The sequence below is a fragment of the Corapipo altera genome, unplaced genomic scaffold (assembly GCF_003945725.1).
Source record: "Corapipo altera isolate COAL_440 unplaced genomic scaffold, ASM394572v1 104, whole genome shotgun sequence".
In the NCBI taxonomy this organism is placed as follows: Eukaryota; Metazoa; Chordata; class Aves; order Passeriformes; family Pipridae; genus Corapipo; species Corapipo altera.
Genome location: NW_020884920.1, coordinates 1,767,991 through 1,787,511, shown reverse-complemented (window position 1 = coordinate 1,787,511; position 19,521 = coordinate 1,767,991). Strand labels below are relative to the sequence as shown.

At 38.6% G+C, this 19,521-nt stretch overlaps 1 protein-coding gene across 11 annotated transcripts in view; it reads right to left on the bottom strand.

Moving 5' to 3' along the window:
• Nucleotides 1–200: 200 nt before the first annotated feature.
• SUN1 (Sad1 and UNC84 domain containing 1) overlaps nt 201–19,521 on the bottom strand; it is a 32,992-nt gene continuing 13,671 nt past the window's right edge. For 6 of the 11 annotated variants that reach the window (XM_027656545.1, XM_027656542.1, XM_027656549.1 and 3 more), the window contains 21 exons: nt 16,699–16,893; nt 16,179–16,369; nt 15,086–15,112; nt 14,786–14,980; nt 13,002–13,124; nt 11,945–12,028; nt 11,524–11,634; nt 10,057–10,155; nt 9,315–9,408; nt 9,140–9,198; nt 7,812–7,957; nt 7,450–7,674; nt 6,869–6,955; nt 6,462–6,505; nt 5,362–5,497; nt 4,641–4,895; nt 4,033–4,117; nt 3,507–3,622; nt 2,863–3,030; nt 2,356–2,448; nt 201–1,930 (listed from right to left, as the gene is read on the bottom strand). In XM_027656545.1, the coding sequence (XP_027512346.1) occupies nt 1,817–1,930; nt 2,356–2,448; nt 2,863–3,030; nt 3,507–3,622; nt 4,033–4,117; nt 4,641–4,895; nt 5,362–5,497; nt 6,462–6,505; nt 6,869–6,955; nt 7,450–7,674; nt 7,812–7,957; nt 9,140–9,198; nt 9,315–9,408; nt 10,057–10,155; nt 11,524–11,634; nt 11,945–12,028; nt 13,002–13,124; nt 14,786–14,980; nt 15,086–15,112; nt 16,179–16,369; nt 16,699–16,893 (2,647 nt within the window). In that variant the 3' untranslated portion in view covers nt 201–1,816. The remainder of the gene's footprint in view (nt 1,931–2,355; nt 2,449–2,862; nt 3,031–3,506; nt 3,623–4,032; nt 4,118–4,640; nt 4,896–5,361; nt 5,498–6,461; nt 6,506–6,868; nt 6,956–7,449; nt 7,675–7,811; nt 7,958–9,139; nt 9,199–9,314; nt 9,409–10,056; nt 10,156–11,523; nt 11,635–11,944; nt 12,029–13,001; nt 13,125–14,785; nt 14,981–15,085; nt 15,113–16,178; nt 16,370–16,698; nt 16,894–19,521) is intronic. The other 5 variants (XM_027656546.1, XM_027656547.1, XM_027656550.1 and 2 more) reach the window with 5 other exon arrangements.

The following is a 19,521-nucleotide window of genomic DNA, read 5'->3' as shown; positions in this document are numbered from 1 at the left end:
CAGAGCTGTGTGCCCCTTCCCCAGGAGAAGCCCAACTTAAGCCCCCTCTCCTCACCTAGAACACTCAAGAGCAATGACCCTGCTCAGGGAGGGGGGAGAAATTTTAAATTAGTCTTTTTCCTCAGTTATTTAAGCAGCTGATCAAAAAAAAAAAATTACAGAAAAGAAGCTTTATTTCTCGTTTCAAGTATTACATGCACTTTCAAAAATTAAAACTCTTTATTTAAACATCTCAATAGCATCTTGTCAGTTTGGAGGCAGCAAAGAATAACAGACATTTCGAAAAGCATTTACAAAAATACATTGCACAAAGTCCTATCTTGCTTTTTTTAAAAATAAGTTAGTGTTATTCAAAATATTCCCCCCCTCAGCTACCTAATTTCAATTTACACAGGATAATTCTAATTTTAAATATGCAACCTATAGTATGAAAACACCTGTACATGTGTCATCTACTCCTCTGCGTAGGCCATAGGTTATGTCTCTAAGTCAAGTGAAAAAACAGTTCTTCACATGGAGACTTTTGTATTTAAACATTCGAGGACTGTTGTGCAACATACGTAACTCTATTCAGAAAACCAGTCAGCAGGTCCATGTGGTAACAGTTCTCTGTAACTACAAAACGCACTAGAACAGCAAGATAAAAATTCTGTGTACAAGTAAAGTTCAGGAATCTTTTTCTGAAAAGGATCTTCAAAAGCAGCAACGCTAAGGGGGGCAATAAGCAGTTTTCATCTCGTTCTACGTGGAAATGTTGCTTCTGGGAGCAACTCTAATCATCTCACACCCGACTAAGGCTTCTGGGGAGGATCAGGAATGCCCGTGTGTTTGCAACAGCAGCGCTGAGCACGAGTCCCTCTTGTAAGTGTGACGTGGAGAGAATTACTTCAGTCTTGTTTTCCACACACTGAATTCTCACAGTACATTTATGGAGTGTAACAATGAACCAGTCTAAGGAATTCTCATCCCACAGAGATTGCTTTTGACATACTAATATTGTTCAGTTGCTGTATACCAGTGTTTACTGAGCAATTGAGCAGGTTTATCAGCTCCAATCCAGACAGTCAGTACATCAAGGTCGATTCGGAATTAACACTAAAAAAGAACAAACTGGCCAAGTTGCCATGGTAAAATGCCTTAAAATAACTTCAGTTACTGAAAGTTATCCCTGACTTTTAGAGCAATTCACGGCCACAAATTACAGTAAAGCATTCTCAGTCGCTGGTGTTTAAACTGGTTTTGGTTGTGTTAGCTTTCCCTGACAGTAGTATTTATTATATTCAACATGTACCAAAGAAGCCCTTTTGGATCCACCAAAAAGGTCAAAACCAAGGGTCAACTGAAGGACACCTTTAGCCACAGTCAGTGTCCAAAATATACCACAGTTTTTGGCTCATGGTGCCAAGCTAGCAGAAGGATGCAGTTAAGACCTGGATTAAAAAAGAACAGATTCCTAGTTGCAGAAAGTGTGGTTTATTCTTTTAAAAAAACCCCTATACATTCATTTGTAATAAAATATGTGTCACCTGTTTGCCAACTGGGCTTTATGAACCAGAGCTGTTTGCATGCATTATTTCCCTCAGCGTGGACACAGAAACATGAAGCGAACTGGCAATTACAAGCCGAGCGTTAGAGCAAATAAAAAATCGATTTTTTTTTTTTTTATACATTTCTGCCGACAGTCTTCTGCCTTTATCAGAGGACCAACAGTTCTGCAGTGTGTATCTTGCACCCTCGTCCTTTCCAGGTTCCAGTGTTCGAGGCTCTCCGGTATATACAGACTAGGAACAAAATGTACAACGAGCTGTAGTGTGCTTCACTCGGCAGGTTTCCCGTGCACTCTGAACCGATAAAGGCAGGTGTACTCTGCATGGCCCCAGTTAGAGAAAATCCTCAGCTCCACTATCTGGAATGCGTCTTCATTTTCCTCCTGGAGAAGGGAAAAAGCAAACACACAAGCCAGAGTTATTAGGTTTGCTGGTATAAACACCTGCAACTGAAGCTTTCTTAGATTCTGCAGCTACCAACAGTCATTAATAGCTAAGTCACAGCTTGGGAATTTTCTGCCCCTTTGAACAAAGTCTTCCTTGGATTACAATTATTTATTTATAAGTGAGTCAGAAGCAGCATGAAACAGACTCTTCATATGTTTAGCGACTTCACACCATTTGTGTCCAGATGGCAACAAGCCTTCCTCCCTTATCTATTAAGGCTGTTGATTTTGAGGCAGATACTTTTATTTTCTGTGGTTGTGTGCAATGAGCAGTGAAGGAAAAATTCTCAGCTGGACACTGTAGAAGCTGAGGTAGAAAGTATCTTTCTCCTGACACTTTAAATCTAATAATCCAGACTCACCATCACTGGAAACATCTGCAGTGGCTCTCCTTCTTGATCATAGACATACTCTCCTAGAAGCTTGCCTTCTTCTTGATATTCATCATCCAGACCCTGTAACAACAGGATAAAGATTTTTACTTCCATCAAATTTCAAATCTAATCAAAACTAGAAGCATGTCTACACAGCTGAGTATCAACAGCAGCACTCAGAAAACTATCAAGCCAGGAGAGCGAGGAAGGATGAAACAACATGAAGAACTAGACCAAATTAAAAACCATCATCTCCCTCCCAAAATGTTTACTGTTGTGTAAAGCAAGAGAAACAACTCTCCCAAAATTAGTTTTAACACTTCTTATTCCTAATCTCAAATCTTACTAAAAATATATATTCAATTTTGAGAGCAATGACTGAAACACTTTAACATCATCTCGTCTGCCATCCCTCAAGGCATGATTTTCCAAAGTATGGAACACAAATATTGTTTATGTGTACAAACATCAACATAAATTCAGAGAGAAACTTACATATACTGCAAAATTCCTAGGAGCACTGGTGATATTTCCTGTTGGTGAAAGTGTTTTTGGTATGTGTTCCACTGTAAAGGCAGTTGGATAGATCTTCATTGAAAGTCTCACTACAAGATAGCCCTGTGATCCTTTGAAAGCCCAGCAGTTTCCTGGATACATGTCCGGCTAGACGGGAGGAAAGTGGAGAGAACAAGATGAGACACAACAAGAAAAACAATCCATTATTGTAATGGAGAGTTGTAATGAATTCTGAATTCTTAAGAACAGTCTTAGATAGCAAGTGGCAGAAATAATCTCTTTGGTGGAACTCTTCAGGAACTCACCACATCCACCCAAGCTCCCAGCAGTGTTTTGAAGACCCACCATGAGATTACTTCTCAACAGGAACCCTCCCAGTGCTCACACTTTGCATAAGTCCAATGCACCACCCAAGCTTCCTATAAGGACCTAAATTTTGCTAGAGTAGGACTTAAGCTGTGTCCAGGGACTACCAGAAGAATCCCACTCTTAGGAACGTAGTTCCAAGTACCTGTGCCCCTCAATATATTACAGACAGGAACAACCAGCATCCAAAAAAACCCAATCCAATCCACTCAACACAAAATAACATTGCTGAATTTGTTTACTTGGCCTTTAATTACCTGAATCACCACTCTGGGAGACTGAGAGTAGTACCACAGAGGAATTCCAAAGAGACTAATTAATGCTGTCTTGGTCTCATAGGTTTCAGAACAGCGAGTACTCAGAATGCTGCCACCTCAAAAGAGATAGATCAGGTTAGCAGAAATAAATGTCTTCAGGAAGAAATGAGTAATTAATGAGATTTATATAAAGCATAATGAATATCAGATTAAATATATTGTTAAGATCAAACAATTTTCTGGGGGTACAAAGCTTCTATCAAGTACAATGTTATTTTATTTTAAGAATATGTCAAAGGTTTTTAATTTCTTTCTTATCTAGTTGTAGATGTGCTGAGAACTGTTCTATCCCTGTCCACACACACCTAAGCTCATATATAGTCCTGTAAACACCATTATAGATTGCAGCAGACTGATGAACAGCCAATACACAAGACAGCTCTACTAACCTCTAGTCTTCACTGTAAGATTTCTAATAAATAATGCTAAAAACATCAGTAGGAAAAATGGTGTTTCCTCTATTTACCTCCAGATTCCAAGGCAAAATCCACCATTCCAGTCTTGTCTTGAGAGTAGAGTTTCAGTGCATTATTTACAATAATCTGTGCTTGCTGCAGATGTATACACAGGAGAATGGCAAGAGAAATATTTCAATAAGATCAAGTGATAAAATAATTGATATATACATATCTGTGAAGTTGTAAGCATCTTTTTGAGATGCTGCACTTCATCACAAGTCTTTGAAAGCCTCTATCAAGACAAGAGGCCATTTTTAATGCATGGTTGTCTGTCTTAAAATACAAATTCACACTACATCTTGAACCCTGTTTTCTTTAAAAGCTGAATTATTTCCCCCACCCTCCCAAGACCCTGAGCTGCATTTCTTTGGCATACTTGCTCCTTGGGAATTCTTCAGTTTTCAAGACAGCACACTGAATTCAAACACAAATGTTCACAACAGGCAGGAGTAATGCTGTAAGGATACACTTCTAAAGCATTTTCTGTAGTTCTCCTTGTTTCAGTGAATGTTCCTGACATCCCTCAAAATCATCACCCTTTATGTCGACAGTCATGTTCCACAAAATGCCCGTAAAAGAACTCTTTACAGTTTAACTTTTGAGAACTTAAACTCACCGCTTCCGTGATCCCAGAAATCCCTGCATTAGTCACAGCATTTGTGACTACTTCAGATGTTAGTTTTTGGTTTGTGACAGACATATGGAGAGTGATATTCTTGAGGATCTGCAACTCCAGATCCCGCAGCAAAGTCTGCAGATCACTTTTGCTCACAAAATTGGACGTAAGCCACTGGAGAAGTGATTCGGGAAGGTCTTCTTGATGATCACCAAAAAGCAACAGCTTGACAGATTCTCTGACCTGGGCATCTACCTAGTAGAAGCCATTAATAATTGTAATAGAAATTATTACTTTTCATCAACTGTTAAGTAATCCTCATATAAAACAGGCACATAGCTAGACCATATTTGAGCATTATTACAAGATGGTATTTAAGGCAAAGTTGATAATCCCATATATCAGTAATTACTGTTGTATTTTGTCAGCTATGTTCTAGTCAGACCTTTTAAAGCCTTCAAAAGAACTTAAGCATGGTTTTTTAGAAACAACTCTCAGATGCAAACCCCTGCCACTGCAGAAAACAACCTATAAACTCTTGTCTAGTAAAGTGTTACACAAAAATGGAAAAATGAACAGTACCCTTAAATAAAACACTGTCATTCTTTGAGATTAATACTACCCCCATGTTACTCGTTTCAGTACATTTCAAGAAAGTCAGTGAACAAAATTAAGTAATATTAAATTTTGCTGGAACAGTCACAGAAGTTGCAGAACCTACTTTTTCATGAATGGCATCTACTTTCTCACAACTTGTCTTCACGCTTTCCCCAGATAACAGCTCTGATTTCATCTGAGACAACTCCAGCTCCAACATTTTAATTTTGGACATAAGTTGACTATGTTGATCATCATCTCTGACAAAAACAAGGAGCCAGTAATTAGGAAAGAGTAGTCTAAATCATTCCATCAAATCCCAAAGGTATGAGAATGTACTTGTCTAATACAAAGTGCTCTCCTAGTTTAATTATTCACCAGAATACACACAGTTAACTCTGAAGATGGTACTTTAGGCTTACATAGAATTCCTATATTCAAAGACAAATCCAGCAGGGATGACTTCAGATCATCAACAGGCTGCCAAGCTAATAAACATATATAGATTTGGGGGAATTTAAAGGTTTCTGGCAAAACAGTTTGCCACTGGTTAGAAAGAGTTTCAGGCTACATTACTCAAAGCAGAATAACTTCAGAGGAAGTGCTGAGTTAAAGCAGCAGCTCACATATGACAATAAAGATCAGTGTTCAGTGCATGCTATGGAAAAAGGTATCAGCCACCACTCTAAAGCCATTTAAATGACAATTCAGCAAATAAGTGTTTATTTTCCTCTTTTAATTGGGGAAACTACTTAATGAAGTGCTGAAGTTTTAATCCCAGTATTACACAGTACAAGTGGAAAGTAGCCAAAAAGTCAAAACTAGACTAAAGTTAGATACAATTGATACAGTTCAAGAATTTAAACATAAAGGCCACCAAAAGCAGTTACTGTATACTTCACTAAGTGATCTGAGGGAAAATTCTAATGCATTTATAAGAGGACAAGAAGTCACTCATTCTCCTTCACTAAACAAACAGCTTTCTCTAGTGAAAATGTAGTTGCAGGGTTGCCCCCACACTGGAGGTGGGTCTTGTGCTGATGTTCAGCATCCCAGTTGAAATCTACAGTAAGACAGAAGAGCTCTTGTTGACAATGCAAACCCTCAGGGTCAGTTAACTGACACAAGAAAAGGATTGTTTTACTGGAAAGAACAACACACATAAATCACTGTCTGTTGTCACCAGAGCTGAAAAAGCAAAATGTATCTGAAAAGTGCTTATACCTCACTGTTTTCACTTTGGCTATGTCAAGCTCCTTCTGGATGTCCTAAAAAATACAGAAGTTAGTTTTAACATATACAAAGAAACACAAGTGACAAAGAAGATAAATATGAAAAGAAGAGATTCTAGCACCACCCCTGCAGGACTGTGTGCCCACAATTATGTTTTTACTTCTGTATAATAAAGTTTTATTCCAAACAGAACCTGCACCACCGACCAAGTGAATAATTTTTAATCTTTGGACTGAAACCCTCTCCAAGAAGGGGGAGCAAAAAACAAGTTTTGAGACTTAAAGAACTGTAATAGCCAGAGTAAAGGGAACTGGTGTTTGGGATAGCAAACAAAAAACTTGGTCTGTTTTATCAACAGGTTACAATCAGAACAAGTCAGCAAAGCTCACTTTCAATACCTTGGATTCAGCAGAGAGTTTTCTAAGAAGGTCTTCCAGTGTCAGGATGCGCAACTCGTGTTCTTGATGTAAAGCCAGGAAGTCAGTCTTAAAAAACAGGGAAGGAAAAGGGGGTGTATTTGCTTTTGGAGCACAAATACCATAATTGATATTTTCTGCAAAGCATTATTTTCATTCCATTTTGTGAATGTTTAAGTGATTTATCCTGCAGGTACTGTGAGAAATTACAGAATGTGTAATAAATACAGCAGTCTGATTCAGCAGTAGTAGGGGTTATACAGAGGGAAGTTTACCAAAAAACCCCTGCTTTGTCACTAGTCTTTCCTGTAGTATTCTTTATCTGTATGGAAACAGGATAAATCCAGCTACTTTTCAGCTATGTAAGAATCTACTTTAGGCCACCTGTTGGGAATTAATCCTTTGTCAGCAATAACAAAGGAGGAACAAATGCCCATGACTACTCCCAGGCACTTACTACCCATTGGTTAATTCTGTAGCAGAAAAAGAATCCTATGGTCAATTGATAACAACCTGTATTAGTAAAACAGAACACTTTGATCAGGAACCATTAACTATCTTACCTTTTCCTCCAATTTCATATCTTTAATATATTGACTCATCACATTTTTTATAAGCATCAGTGTTTCACTTTTGTCACTCATCTTGGCAACCTGATCTTGAAGATTATGGAGCAGAAGCATCATTTTGTTATATTCTTCATTACGGTCATGGCATCTGTCAGACACGACAGCCATTTGCTTTTCCAGCTCACTTATCCGACCAAAATCAAAGATATTTATGGTATCCTGAGGGATAAAGGTAATTTTTTTAATATGTAAAAATTATCCTTGTGCATCAAATAGCTGTTGCAAAATCCTGAAGACAGAGCAGTTAAGAAGTCTTAAAATATATGCAAGTTCTTCCCTGGACTGCTCTCCCTTACCTTTGGAGGTTGCACAGAATGAAAAGAATCATCCTGTGGTTCAGGAACACGAATGGAATCATCTGTTCTCTGTATTCTGTCAACTCTTGTCCAGTTCAGTGGAGGTAATAATGAAATGAAGCCATCAAACCCCCAGAACCACATACCTAGAACAGAAACAAAAAGCAATGTGTGTTCAAAATAGTTCTCCCTCCAGACTGCTTATATCTACAAATTTCTTCTTACATAAGGACAGAAGCTACCTTTAAGTTTGCCAGATAGGTGCAACACAATGGACACTTCTCCAGTCTAAACAAAACTCACCATGAGTCAGCTTTAAAATTTTTAACTCGAGCACCCAGGAGTATAAGGGAACATCCATCAGTACCACTCACACAGTTGCAAGGGAGGCAACTTGTACTTATATATATGATGATATAATCTTAATCTCATACTACTGCTTCTCTGGCACCTTGATCACATTTACTGATTAAGACAGGCCATGTTTTCTGAAGGCAGATGTAAATGCTGCTTTTTATCTCCATGGAAAATATGTTGCCTTACACCCCACTTACTACACACCCCATTGCGTAAGAGCTAATAAAATCAGGAGTAAACTTAGGCCTTTATGGAAATAAAATAGCATTTCACAAGATTACACTTCTTTTTGCAACATCTTAGTGAGAAGTAGCAGCATTTTCTACACAGGGTGAACTCTTCCTTCCTTATTCACCCTAGTACAGAGGACTTTGAAACCCCACTGGAGGTTTCCGAGAAGCTTCATCTTCTCCACAAAATAGCTGTAAGTTTTTAGGACACACAGAGAATTGAAACTGCTTTTCAGAAATGGCCCAGCACTTTGACTAAGTATTTTAAACTGAATTTATTTCAAAATTGACAGCTGATCTGGAACACTGTCTACTAACCAATTTAAAGTGAACAGTAACTTAAGCAACTAAAACATGGTCTAGAGCATAGGAAAAAGACTTAGGATGAGTTGGTAAAAGAACCTAAAAACACTTTTATTGAGACTGACAACAATCAAAGCAACAAGCACACAGCCCACTCTTTCACTGCTACTCCTATGAAGGGAAGTAAAGAAAAAAGGACTTCAAAGCACCTACTCACTCAGCCACTCTCTACAAAGAGCTCTGTGCAATTAAATCAAGGGTATTCCTTTCATGGGGAAAGTTTATTCACTTGTCAATACTCTGAAAGCTTGAATTACTGTCCTGTTCACAAATTTGCTCTTTTCTGCTTCTGCATCTTCTTCATAAACCAACTAAAAATGAGATTTTAGAATAGCTGTAGTGCACACATCAATTTGTATGATAACTGAATTAACATACCTAGTAGAAACAGGAGTGGGATAAGAAACAGTAATGACTTGTAGTTCTTTGGAAGGCATCTAGAGAAAGAGAGAGGAAAGTTTACAAGAAACAATACATTTATCATAAATTATTGTTTCATATTACAACTGGTAAATAACTTGCTCATAAACGAATTTTTTCAAAGGATACACACCTTTTTACAAGAAACACCTTCAGCAAAGACATCAGAGTAACAAGCTGATACCACCCAGTTCTAAGCAACCTGTACATGCCAGAAGCTGCCCTCCCTAGAAGACAAAAAGTGGGAATGTGAAATATAATTACTGCAGCACATGTTCAGAGAAACCAAGCAGAGGGACACGCAGCTGTGGCCAACAATGCTTTGCAGAGCAGAGAAATGCACAGGTACAGGCAATGCATGCAGCTTACAGACATCTAGATACCACAAGTACCACAGCATTGTAACATCAGCTACTCAACAAAACCAACAGCCATGCAAGAAGGTGAAGTGCTCCTTTGTTATGACACTGCTATCTCACTTGTGTTTGAACACAAGTTATCATGGACTGGAGACTTCAGTAGGTTTCAAGAATTGCACAGATTAGCAGCATCAGCTTTTGGTAAGAGGAATACCAATACAGGAAATGACTGCCAAACTAAACACACCCCACTGTTCTTGATACCCCACATTCAGTGCTATTCACACACTCATTCCCCCATGAAACAACCTGGTTAGTCTCCTGTGAACAGAAATATACCTTCTCATTAAGCCTAATTTGGTCAGTAAAGAAAGTAAAGTAGCACATGCATTTTAAGATACAAAAAGCTCCAGCACAAGCACAAGCACAGCTGACTTAAGATAAGCCACATACTGCAGATTCCTAGTTTGTCAAAAGGAACAGGCAAGGCACACACACATGGATTAGAATAGTAACCTGGAGAAAGAATGGCCAGCCAAAGTAGAGACAACACCTTCTGAGACACAAGCCATCCCGTTGCTCCCACTGTTCGCAACACGTGAAGCATAAAGTAACCTGGATTATAACAAATTAACTCCATGTGGTAACTGACACAAATGAGATGAAGGTTCTTTTCAGTACATGCAGTAAAACACACTCAATCCCCTGCCCATTACATGCTCTGCAGAATTTTAAACCATACCTTTCAGTAAACTCAAACTTGGTTCTTTACTACTTTAAAGTAAAGCAAGCCAGTAACATGAAGCCAAGTAAAACCAAGAAAATTTAGCAATTGAATTCTCATGGACAGAGATAGAATGAAAAACAGCATCTGTGCAGTTAGAATACTACTATTCCAAAATCAAAGTTTACATTTTGTTACATGTTTATCCAACAATGCCATGCAAAGTGTAGCAGAGGATACCATAAAAACACGCTTTAAGCACATCATTACTTTAGAAGCATCTTATTTGTTCCAAATTATACACCAAGTCTGTTATCTGGGTTACTGTGCAGAAGAAGAAACAATTAAAATTTTAAATTCCAGTGATGTCTAAGAAATATTGATAAATAAAGTATTCTGTATTAAAACTTGCAAGCAGTATGTTTTCATTAAGCTGAGTGCTCCTAAGGATGTTCAGCATGACAGTTTTGTATCTCTTAAAGAGAACAAAACCACCACCATCAAAACCCTGCACCCAAGGCACTATAATAAAATGCTGTAACTTGAAGCACACTCAAGCCAAAAATTACTAAATCCACAACTAGGACTGGTTGTTCTACAGAACAAATGATGTAGTATGTTTAGAAAATAATCCTAGATTTTTAGAATAGCAGATATGTCTGGGTTAATCTGAGGGGTTATAGATATACCAAGCCAATGTTTTGCAAATCATTTAGGTGACTGTAGTGTCCCAAATAATTTTCTTTTGTTGAATAAAGAGCACTCAACAGATCCTTGATGTCTCTGTCATTCAAGCTAGGGAACACTCATCTCACAGGGAAGAGTCTATCCCTTTATAAGATTCCTGTAAAAATTGACTATCACTGGAACAAAAATAAAATGTTAAAACTCCTTTATTCAAATAATCTGCATACCAGTACCTTGTACCTTACTTTTATTAAAAGGCAGCTTTTCAAGCTATCAAGCATACAGATCTCCTAGAGTGCAATAAATTAACAATCTGACTTGTTCTAACATACAACATGTACACGATTCCTACTAATTTTTACTTATAGGTAAGTATCCTGCCAAGCTTGTAAACCAGCCAGAATCAGAGCAAGAAGTCAGAAAAGAAAGGTGTTAAGTGTGTTAGTTTTCTAGGCACTTTACACTTTTAACAGATGAAGGAAGGAAGAAAAACCCCAAACACAAATCATGTATGGTTAACATTGTGAGATTGTGATGCAAAATAAAAGCAAACAAAAAAGGTCCAAGTCAACCTGCAGAAGAAAAGGTGTGCCAAATGGTCCTTGCTACCCTTTTGGCCCATGAGGATTGCATGTGGTCTGTGGTGTACATTTCAAGATGTTTCTTCCCCTTACAGTCATCACCTGTTGGTTGTGGTAAGAGTTGATTAATGGGACAAAGCCAGGATCAAGCCAAGATTGTTACAAGATAAGGTGAACAAGGTTATTTCACAGTATCAGTTATCAGACCAAAAACCCCTAAGGAAATTCAGTGCAATAAAACTTGCTTGGGGAAATACTTCAACAGGTGATCACCAGTCACCCTTTACATGGAAGTGCAAAGCAAATATTTACTTTGTAGCTTCCACAGTGTCACGGGGTGTCTGATACTACTATTACAGCAACAACCTGGTGTACAGCCCAAGGCTGATACAACATTAATCACTATACTTACATATTGATTCCTCATTCACACCAAGATGTCTATCTTCTCTGTAAAACTCCTTTACATTCATGCTTCCACAGTAGTCTGAGTGAGCTGCAACACATTCAAAAAGCACATAAAGAATCTAATTCTCAAGTTCAAAGCCTTTCATATATGCAGATTTTAGCTAAACTGCCTTGGTTCACTATTAAAATCAGGTTATTCACAGGAAACATGAAAAATGATTGAGGAAGAAGCCTACTGTGGGCAATCTTATTCTTCTTTAAATATCACGGGGGCCTCTTGGTTCAAAAATCTTTCTGCTTCTTTTCAGATAGCAAAGTTTGTAAAAAAACCCCAAACCCTAAGTAACAACTCATCAAGTTCCCTGTTCCCAACATTTCCATCAAAGGGGCCAACCATTACATCTCCGTGTGTTTTTTAACAGAGTTGTTAAAAGAAGGAGGAGAAAGCATTAGCAAGCTATCTGAGCAGAGAGAATGGGGAAAGCAAAGTTCTACTCACACACAAAAATCTGTTACCTTCTGCCTATGGCAATTTAACTTCACTCTCACAGCATGTATTATAGAAAAGAAAGCACTGGAGAAGAAATTAGTGTTTTCAAAGAAAACAAGATGTGCTTCACAGGAGAGCAGAGTGATGATGGCAGTTTTAGTTTTGCAAGATCTAATCAAGTTTTAAGTGCACAGCAGGTTTAAGGGTAACAAGATGGACCTAAAGACATTGAAAAGTTAGGATTTGACACTATCACACCAGGTTTTAAAAATCAACTTAAGTTTCTCAGTTTAAAAATTGCCCTCTATCACTTTCTAGTGAAAATCAACATGTGAACCCTAACCCTAACACAGATCTTGTATATGGGAATCCTGGTACTTTCAAAAGAGAAGGGAGGTATGAAAAGTGTAGCACAGCTGAGATAATAATAAAAAGGGAGAAAGACAGGAGCCAGACAAAAGACTATAGAAAAAGAACACTATAGTGCCAAAGATGAAGACCATAAGAAAGAAAAACCAAAACACACACTCTGGCTTTGTGTAGAGACCAAGGAGGACAACTGAAAAGGTACCTTTGTATTCATAACCCAGCTTCAGCAAAACCATTTGAAATAGTTGCACTAATAGTGATGCAAAAGATGCTGCAGTATGTTTGACCAATCGTAGAATCTTACTCATGTAGAAATAGGTTCCTCCTATTGAAAAAAACAGTGTGAATACAAATTATTCATCTACAGAAAGATGTAATTCTGTTTTCTGGACACCATTAGCTTGTGTAAGAGTGAGGATGAAGCACAGAAAAGCCTTTGTTAAGCCAAGAGTATGAAACTCAAGCAAGCGTGGTTGGAAAAGTCTGGATGTCTTGGATATTACATCAAAGCTTTTGTAAGAAGCACACATCCCAGGGACAGTGACTTCAAGGCAAAATGTATGACTTCAGCAAGAACACATTTCCTCAGTGAGAATGCAGAACTCTGAACAGCAATGAATTCCTTGCTTTTGGAACTCAGGATTCCTCACTGATGTGAGCTGCAGACAAACTGCATTCTTATTTTGGACGCGAAAGGGTGAGGATTTTCACTGCCTTCTCTGCTGATACACCAGAGGAAGTTCCTACAGTGGCCTGCCTGAAGTGCTGGAGACACACCCAGAGTCACAGAATAAAGCAACAGTCCAGCACTGCTGCTTTCCTAGACAGCCACACTCCAAAAACCTGCCACAATTGTGTGCTCTCTTCCCCAGCCACATGCCCCCAAATTTAACTCCAACTTCTAGTTTAAAGTTCAAAGGAATGTACAAAGATGAGTAAAATTCTCTCATGTGAATACAAACTCAGGAGCATAGAAAAGAGTTTTCATGCAGTGTCATGTTAAGTAGTTGATTGTGACAAGTAATAAGAATTCCAACCTGTGCTACACAGTAGCTAAAGTGAAATACTTGCCTCAAAGCATTTGAAGTCACATCCTATAGCCCAAACAAACTAATTTCTTGCAACTGAAAACACTCTTCATTCAAGAATAACAAACCTACAGAATCCTAAAATTGGTTCTTTTCTAATTCAAGGTCATTTAAGAAACAAATCCTTTGTGGTAACTGTGGACTACCAACAATCCAGAAGCTCAAGCTGCTGTGCAAGAGGCAGGCAGACAAGTCCAGATACTGAGAGCAACAATCCATTCAGTGGAGATTGTCTTGGAAAGGCAGAACCTTATTTGCACAGACTCATTTGTTTTCAAGCTCTCAAAATGCAGTAACTAGGAAGACTATTTGGAAACAAGTTTTTTCCCTTTGGAGTTCAGCTTTACATACAGAGGTTTAGCTTCTAGAAACACTCTAGAAAGCCACAAGGTTAAGTGAGGAGAAAAAAATGAAGCAGGAAGTAAAAAAGCCTCAAGAGATTTCCTGGATAGCAGCAGCACTGCAAAGTAACACTTCTGCTCAATCTTGAAAGTTCACATCATGTAAGGGATAAAAAAATAACATGAGAAAAAGCATAGAAAGTTTCTATCTGAAAACCATGACCAAAAACTTCATAGACAGATCCACACAGATGCAGCATCAGATTAGGAGACTCTTACAATCAGTGCTGGTGGGGCAAATAATTTTATCATTTAAGGTACCAGAGCATTTTCATTTTTGATTGTTTCATTCCTACAGCAGCACTGAAAATCAGTAGGTAAATATATATCAGAAGCTGACAAGTACTTATAATTTCAACTGATACAGAAAAAGGTATTTCACATAAGTCGATCTGTAGAATTCCTATACTGGCAACTTTACCAGGGCAGTAGAAGTGCTTAAATAACACAAGATGGAAAATGAACCAACAGACAGAACACAAGAGAAAGTCACTTACTAGATGCATGTTTCTGGCTCCTGTCCCGAGTGTAGATCCTGGAGGATGGCAGGTGAGCAGCCGAGTAGGCCGTGAGGACCTCCTTGCGCTCGGACAACATGCTGCAGTCGCTGCACGTGTAGCCATTCACTGGGGGCTGTGGCTCTGCTGCTCCTGCTATGTCACCATTGCCCTGCAGCAGTGTAGTGTCACTACCTGCCAAACCCAGAGCACAACACCCGGAGCACCCACGTCAGTACTGCCAGCACTGGGTGCTGTCACGCAGAAGGCGCGTGGAAGGAAAAAGCAAAGCGTAGTTACCTTTAGGGTCGCCTTCTTCGTCAAGACCTTCAAAGGGAGAAAAAAAAAAAAAAAAAAATTTGGTCCCAAATATAAGAAAGGCCTGTATTTAACCACAGTATCAGACAAACTCAAGTCAAAAGTCCTACTAATTTTAAGGCTTCAAAGAAAGGCACTTTACAATTAGCATTTAACATATTCTGCAGCCAATCAGAGAAACATGTATCCGCACAGTAGGGCAAGTTGCAAAAAGTATTCCACCATGGAAGGGGTAGATAAAATAATATGAATGACAACTACACCTTTACTTAGCTTCCATGTGACTTTAAAGCAGCTAATTACAAGCTTACAGTGTTTCTGTTGCTTGGTAACTGTATTTAAGATTCTGTTTTACGAGCCAGGTAATCTCAAGTTTAGAAGGGGTTCTACCAAGATTGAAACAATTCTTCCCATTAGGACTGTGGGAAGGTCATAAGTGTACTGACTAGAAACAGACAGTCTGAACTGGGAGATAAATTGTTGATCTTCTCCTACAGAAGACTTTACGTAGACAACTCTCATATTTTTCTCTTTGTTGAAGAATGCAGGTTCCAGGAAAGTATACTTTTATAGACTTGCAAAACCAAACCAGCCAGCCACACACAAAAACCCTTTAGGGAAATCCTCAAGTGCCACTGATTTGAAACTTTCAGATTAAGGTATGTTGAAACACACTTTTGCCTATAACAAAGAAGAAAGTGCTTTTCCTTTGTGTTTTCAAAGACAAGTTATATGTTTACCATTCTTTAAATACAGTACTCTGTGTACCTTTTGAAGAAAGTAATGATAGGAGATAATTATGGTGTTGCATCACAGAATTATATATGTTTACTGGCATATTAAATTGACAGTACAACTTGTCTTGATGTTAACTATGCCAGTAAATCAAGTTTACATACTGGACCACAAATTTCCAGTGGGCATCTTAGCAAGCAGATACCTACAGCAGAAGTCTAAGTGCACACATGTTTAGGGACAGGATGGAAAACAGGTGGGGAAAAGGTCATGAATTTATACACACCAAACTGTAAGCAGTTTCCACAGTTTGATACAAGAAATAGCAACCATTGCCTACCCCAGAAATGATCAACTTCTGTCTGCTCTCGAATCAAAGACTCGTCCAATATAGTGGATACCATTGATGTATCACTGGCATGGCTATTGAAACTGCTCTGGCTAAAAATAGATGAGCTGGACAGATTTTTCCTTGGCGTGTGTCTTACACTGACAGGTTGTTTGTTCAGACTTCTGCGTTGCTTTACCATCCTAGGAAACAAAGCAAAGACAGGTAAGACACAGTACTAAACACAAATTTCTGTTCATCTCTCACTTTATAAGGAATAAACAGTCATTTCAAAACTGATGTGACTACACAGAGCAGACTAATTTTAAAAGGAAATCTTCACCTTCCAGCACCTGTATTTTTACAAAGATTTCATTGCAAACCACATACTGAACATAAATTTCAAAGTATGGCAGTAAACACCGAAAACAAAGAATAAACCAGCAGGTGACCTGCTTGCATTATTGTGTTCAAACAGTTAGCCTCAGGATTCCAACCCCCAAATTAACTCATGATGATTAAAAATGCTTACTTAGAGGACTGTTCTCTGAAGGGCACGTTTCTGGTGTAAGAGCTGTCGTGGAGGGAGTCACTGTGTCCATCCTCTGCTTGGCTGTATCCTGCAGCAGCTAACCGTAAACTACGCCGGGACATCCTCGGGGAATCAAACACTGGATCTATTTTGTTTTCAGTCTCAAAATCCAAAGCAGATGAAGAATAACTTGAACTGCAGTAAAACAAGAACAGCGACGTTACTAGGGGAATTTTCAACCTGGTAACAAACACGCCCTTCAAGCCAGTCAAAGTTTCCATGAAAAGCAGTTTATTCAGGGTTACGGTGCAATTTCCACAAGACACACCACGTAACCCAAATAATCTAGACGTGTGTAGATATTCAAGGTTCTCCCAAGCAATTCACAAGTTCTACAACTGAAAGCAAATCACAGTTAGAAAGAAACAACCACCATGGAAACCATGTTTGAAGTTTAGCCAGAGCAAGCACTCATTCTTTTGGGAGCAATTTGAGAGTGGAATCCATATGACAGTTTCTTCACCACGCCCAGCAGCAAATTAAAAATCATGACATGCTCTAAGTTGCAAAGTAAAGATTAGTTTTTAGTCAAAGTTTATTTTTGTCTATTTTTTGTTTGCCAAGTCCTTGTTTTGAGAACCAAAGATCCCTATGCCACATTACTCTGAGTTTCCATCTCTCAACAAGTAGGAACTTCCTCCCTTTAATATATTTAAAGACTTCCCTGCTTCAGCTACTGCAGTTTAACTACTATTACTTTTTTTTTAAAAGCGGATTAAAAAGATTTCTTAATTTAATGCACATCATTGAAATATTTAACTCTGAGCAAACAAAAAATGTTTAAAGACTTTAATTTGTTTTTCTCCACAGAGGCAAGCTTACACATAGATAACTTTCATATCATTATCCTGGGAACTTCACATTTCAACATGTGATTCTCTCAGAACCTCCATAAAAACTTACAGTGAAGACAAAGCAGCAACACAAGGGAAACACAAAGAGATTAAACCAAGGAGTCTGTAAGAAATACACTTACAAAAGCAGAAGTTTAGCCTAAAGCAGAATACTCATACTTACAACCCAGGGAAACATTCAGTTATGTAAGTGAGCAGACAGAGGCTGTTGCAAGGGCACAGCACAGCAGGTCAGGCTCTAGAACCACTCAGCCCTGTGACCCACAGCATCCAAATGCTAAGTGCCCTAGGCCAGCTTTCATAAGGGCTCTGTCCCCTCTCAGGGCACAGGGATATACAGAGATGTAACAGCAGGTACTTCAGTGTTCCTGGGGTTTTTCATTTGTTTTTTTTTAAAGAGCTGAACAAGATCCTGTTAACGACAGCAGCTCCTTATCCCCAAAACTCCAAACAAAAACATGCAAGCAAATTAGATCTGAATGAGTAGATTCTGCTGTGCAATCTGTACTTGAAATAGAAGGTTTCCCTTTAAAAAATATAGAGAAATAGCTACTACAAAATGTATTTGTGCAAAAAAAAAAATTAATGGAAATAGTTTTCTTACACAATCATTAAAGATCTCAGAATACCACAAAGGAATAACATGATATGTATTGTATTACTTTAGTATACAAGTTAACACCAGAAGGCCTTGGAGCTACACTTACAGTAATGATGCAATTCTGACAAGTTGGTGCTTTTGAAGCAAGTTTCTTCATTGTTTCACAATGCAAAGCAAAGCACATAAGACAGGACTATGTCAGACCACATGAACTGCATTGCTTTTGGCTAAAAAAACTAACCCAGACAACACATTGCAGGAAAATATCTTGTGGCTCCAGCAGCAGCTGGGCATTCAGCCCACAGGGCCAGACCAGAGTCTGTCCAAAGTAACTTCTTCAATTGCCCAGAGGTGCCCAGATTTGGTGGCAGGTGTTTGGCACTATGTGCTGGATCTCACTGGTGTGCCCTGCTCACCCTGGCACGTGCAGTGCAACCCTGTGCAAGGCAGGAGCCTGAGCACAGCTTAAGACAAACCCAGCAGACACTGCTATATACATTAGGCTTATTAATCCCTGCTTGCATTTGGCTGGAAGGGGGAGAAGAAATAAGACACTTTTTCTCATGTACCTAACAAATTGTAGACTAAAGAATATAACTTTTACAGTTTTCAGAAGTACTAAGTACAGATAACTCACATTGTGACAGATGTGAAGTGAGAATACGGGTTAAATGTGGCTCCTCCTGTTGTTATTCTGAAAGCCTCAGAGGCACAACAGTTTTCTATTGAGTCCCTCCCTAAACAGTTGTTTCAGAACCCAGTTTTGCTATTTACACTTGCCACTATGCATTTGCTTTTCCTCATCTTCACCCAACGTTTCTTACAGATACTCAATTCACAAGAACACAAAGTACACAGAACACGCTGACAGCTGTGACCAGCCTCAATTTGTTTCTGTTTATGAACACTTGCTGTTACCAAGTATCTCAGTGAGCATTTATATCAATCTGGGTTGAATACAGAGCTTGGAGTTGGGCTCCACTATCTAAAAAAACTATAAAAATCATGGAATCTTTTCCTCTTTAAACAAAAGGAGCTTGTGTCTCACGCAGGATAATAATTCTCTTCATATTATCTGTCCTCTGTCAGGATAGTACCTAGAAGTCTCCTAACTTGCCATCTCACTTTCCACACTTTGGAATGTGGCCTTTTTTCTTCTACAGAAAAGATTACAGTAAATAAAAAACCACTGCCTTTCCTTTTGAGGGTCAGAAATGAACATGTACATTGATGGTACTTCTATGCAATATGTACAGCTAACCAAAAAAGCATCTCAAGGTGGGATGCAATCAGCCTACACTCCCAGAT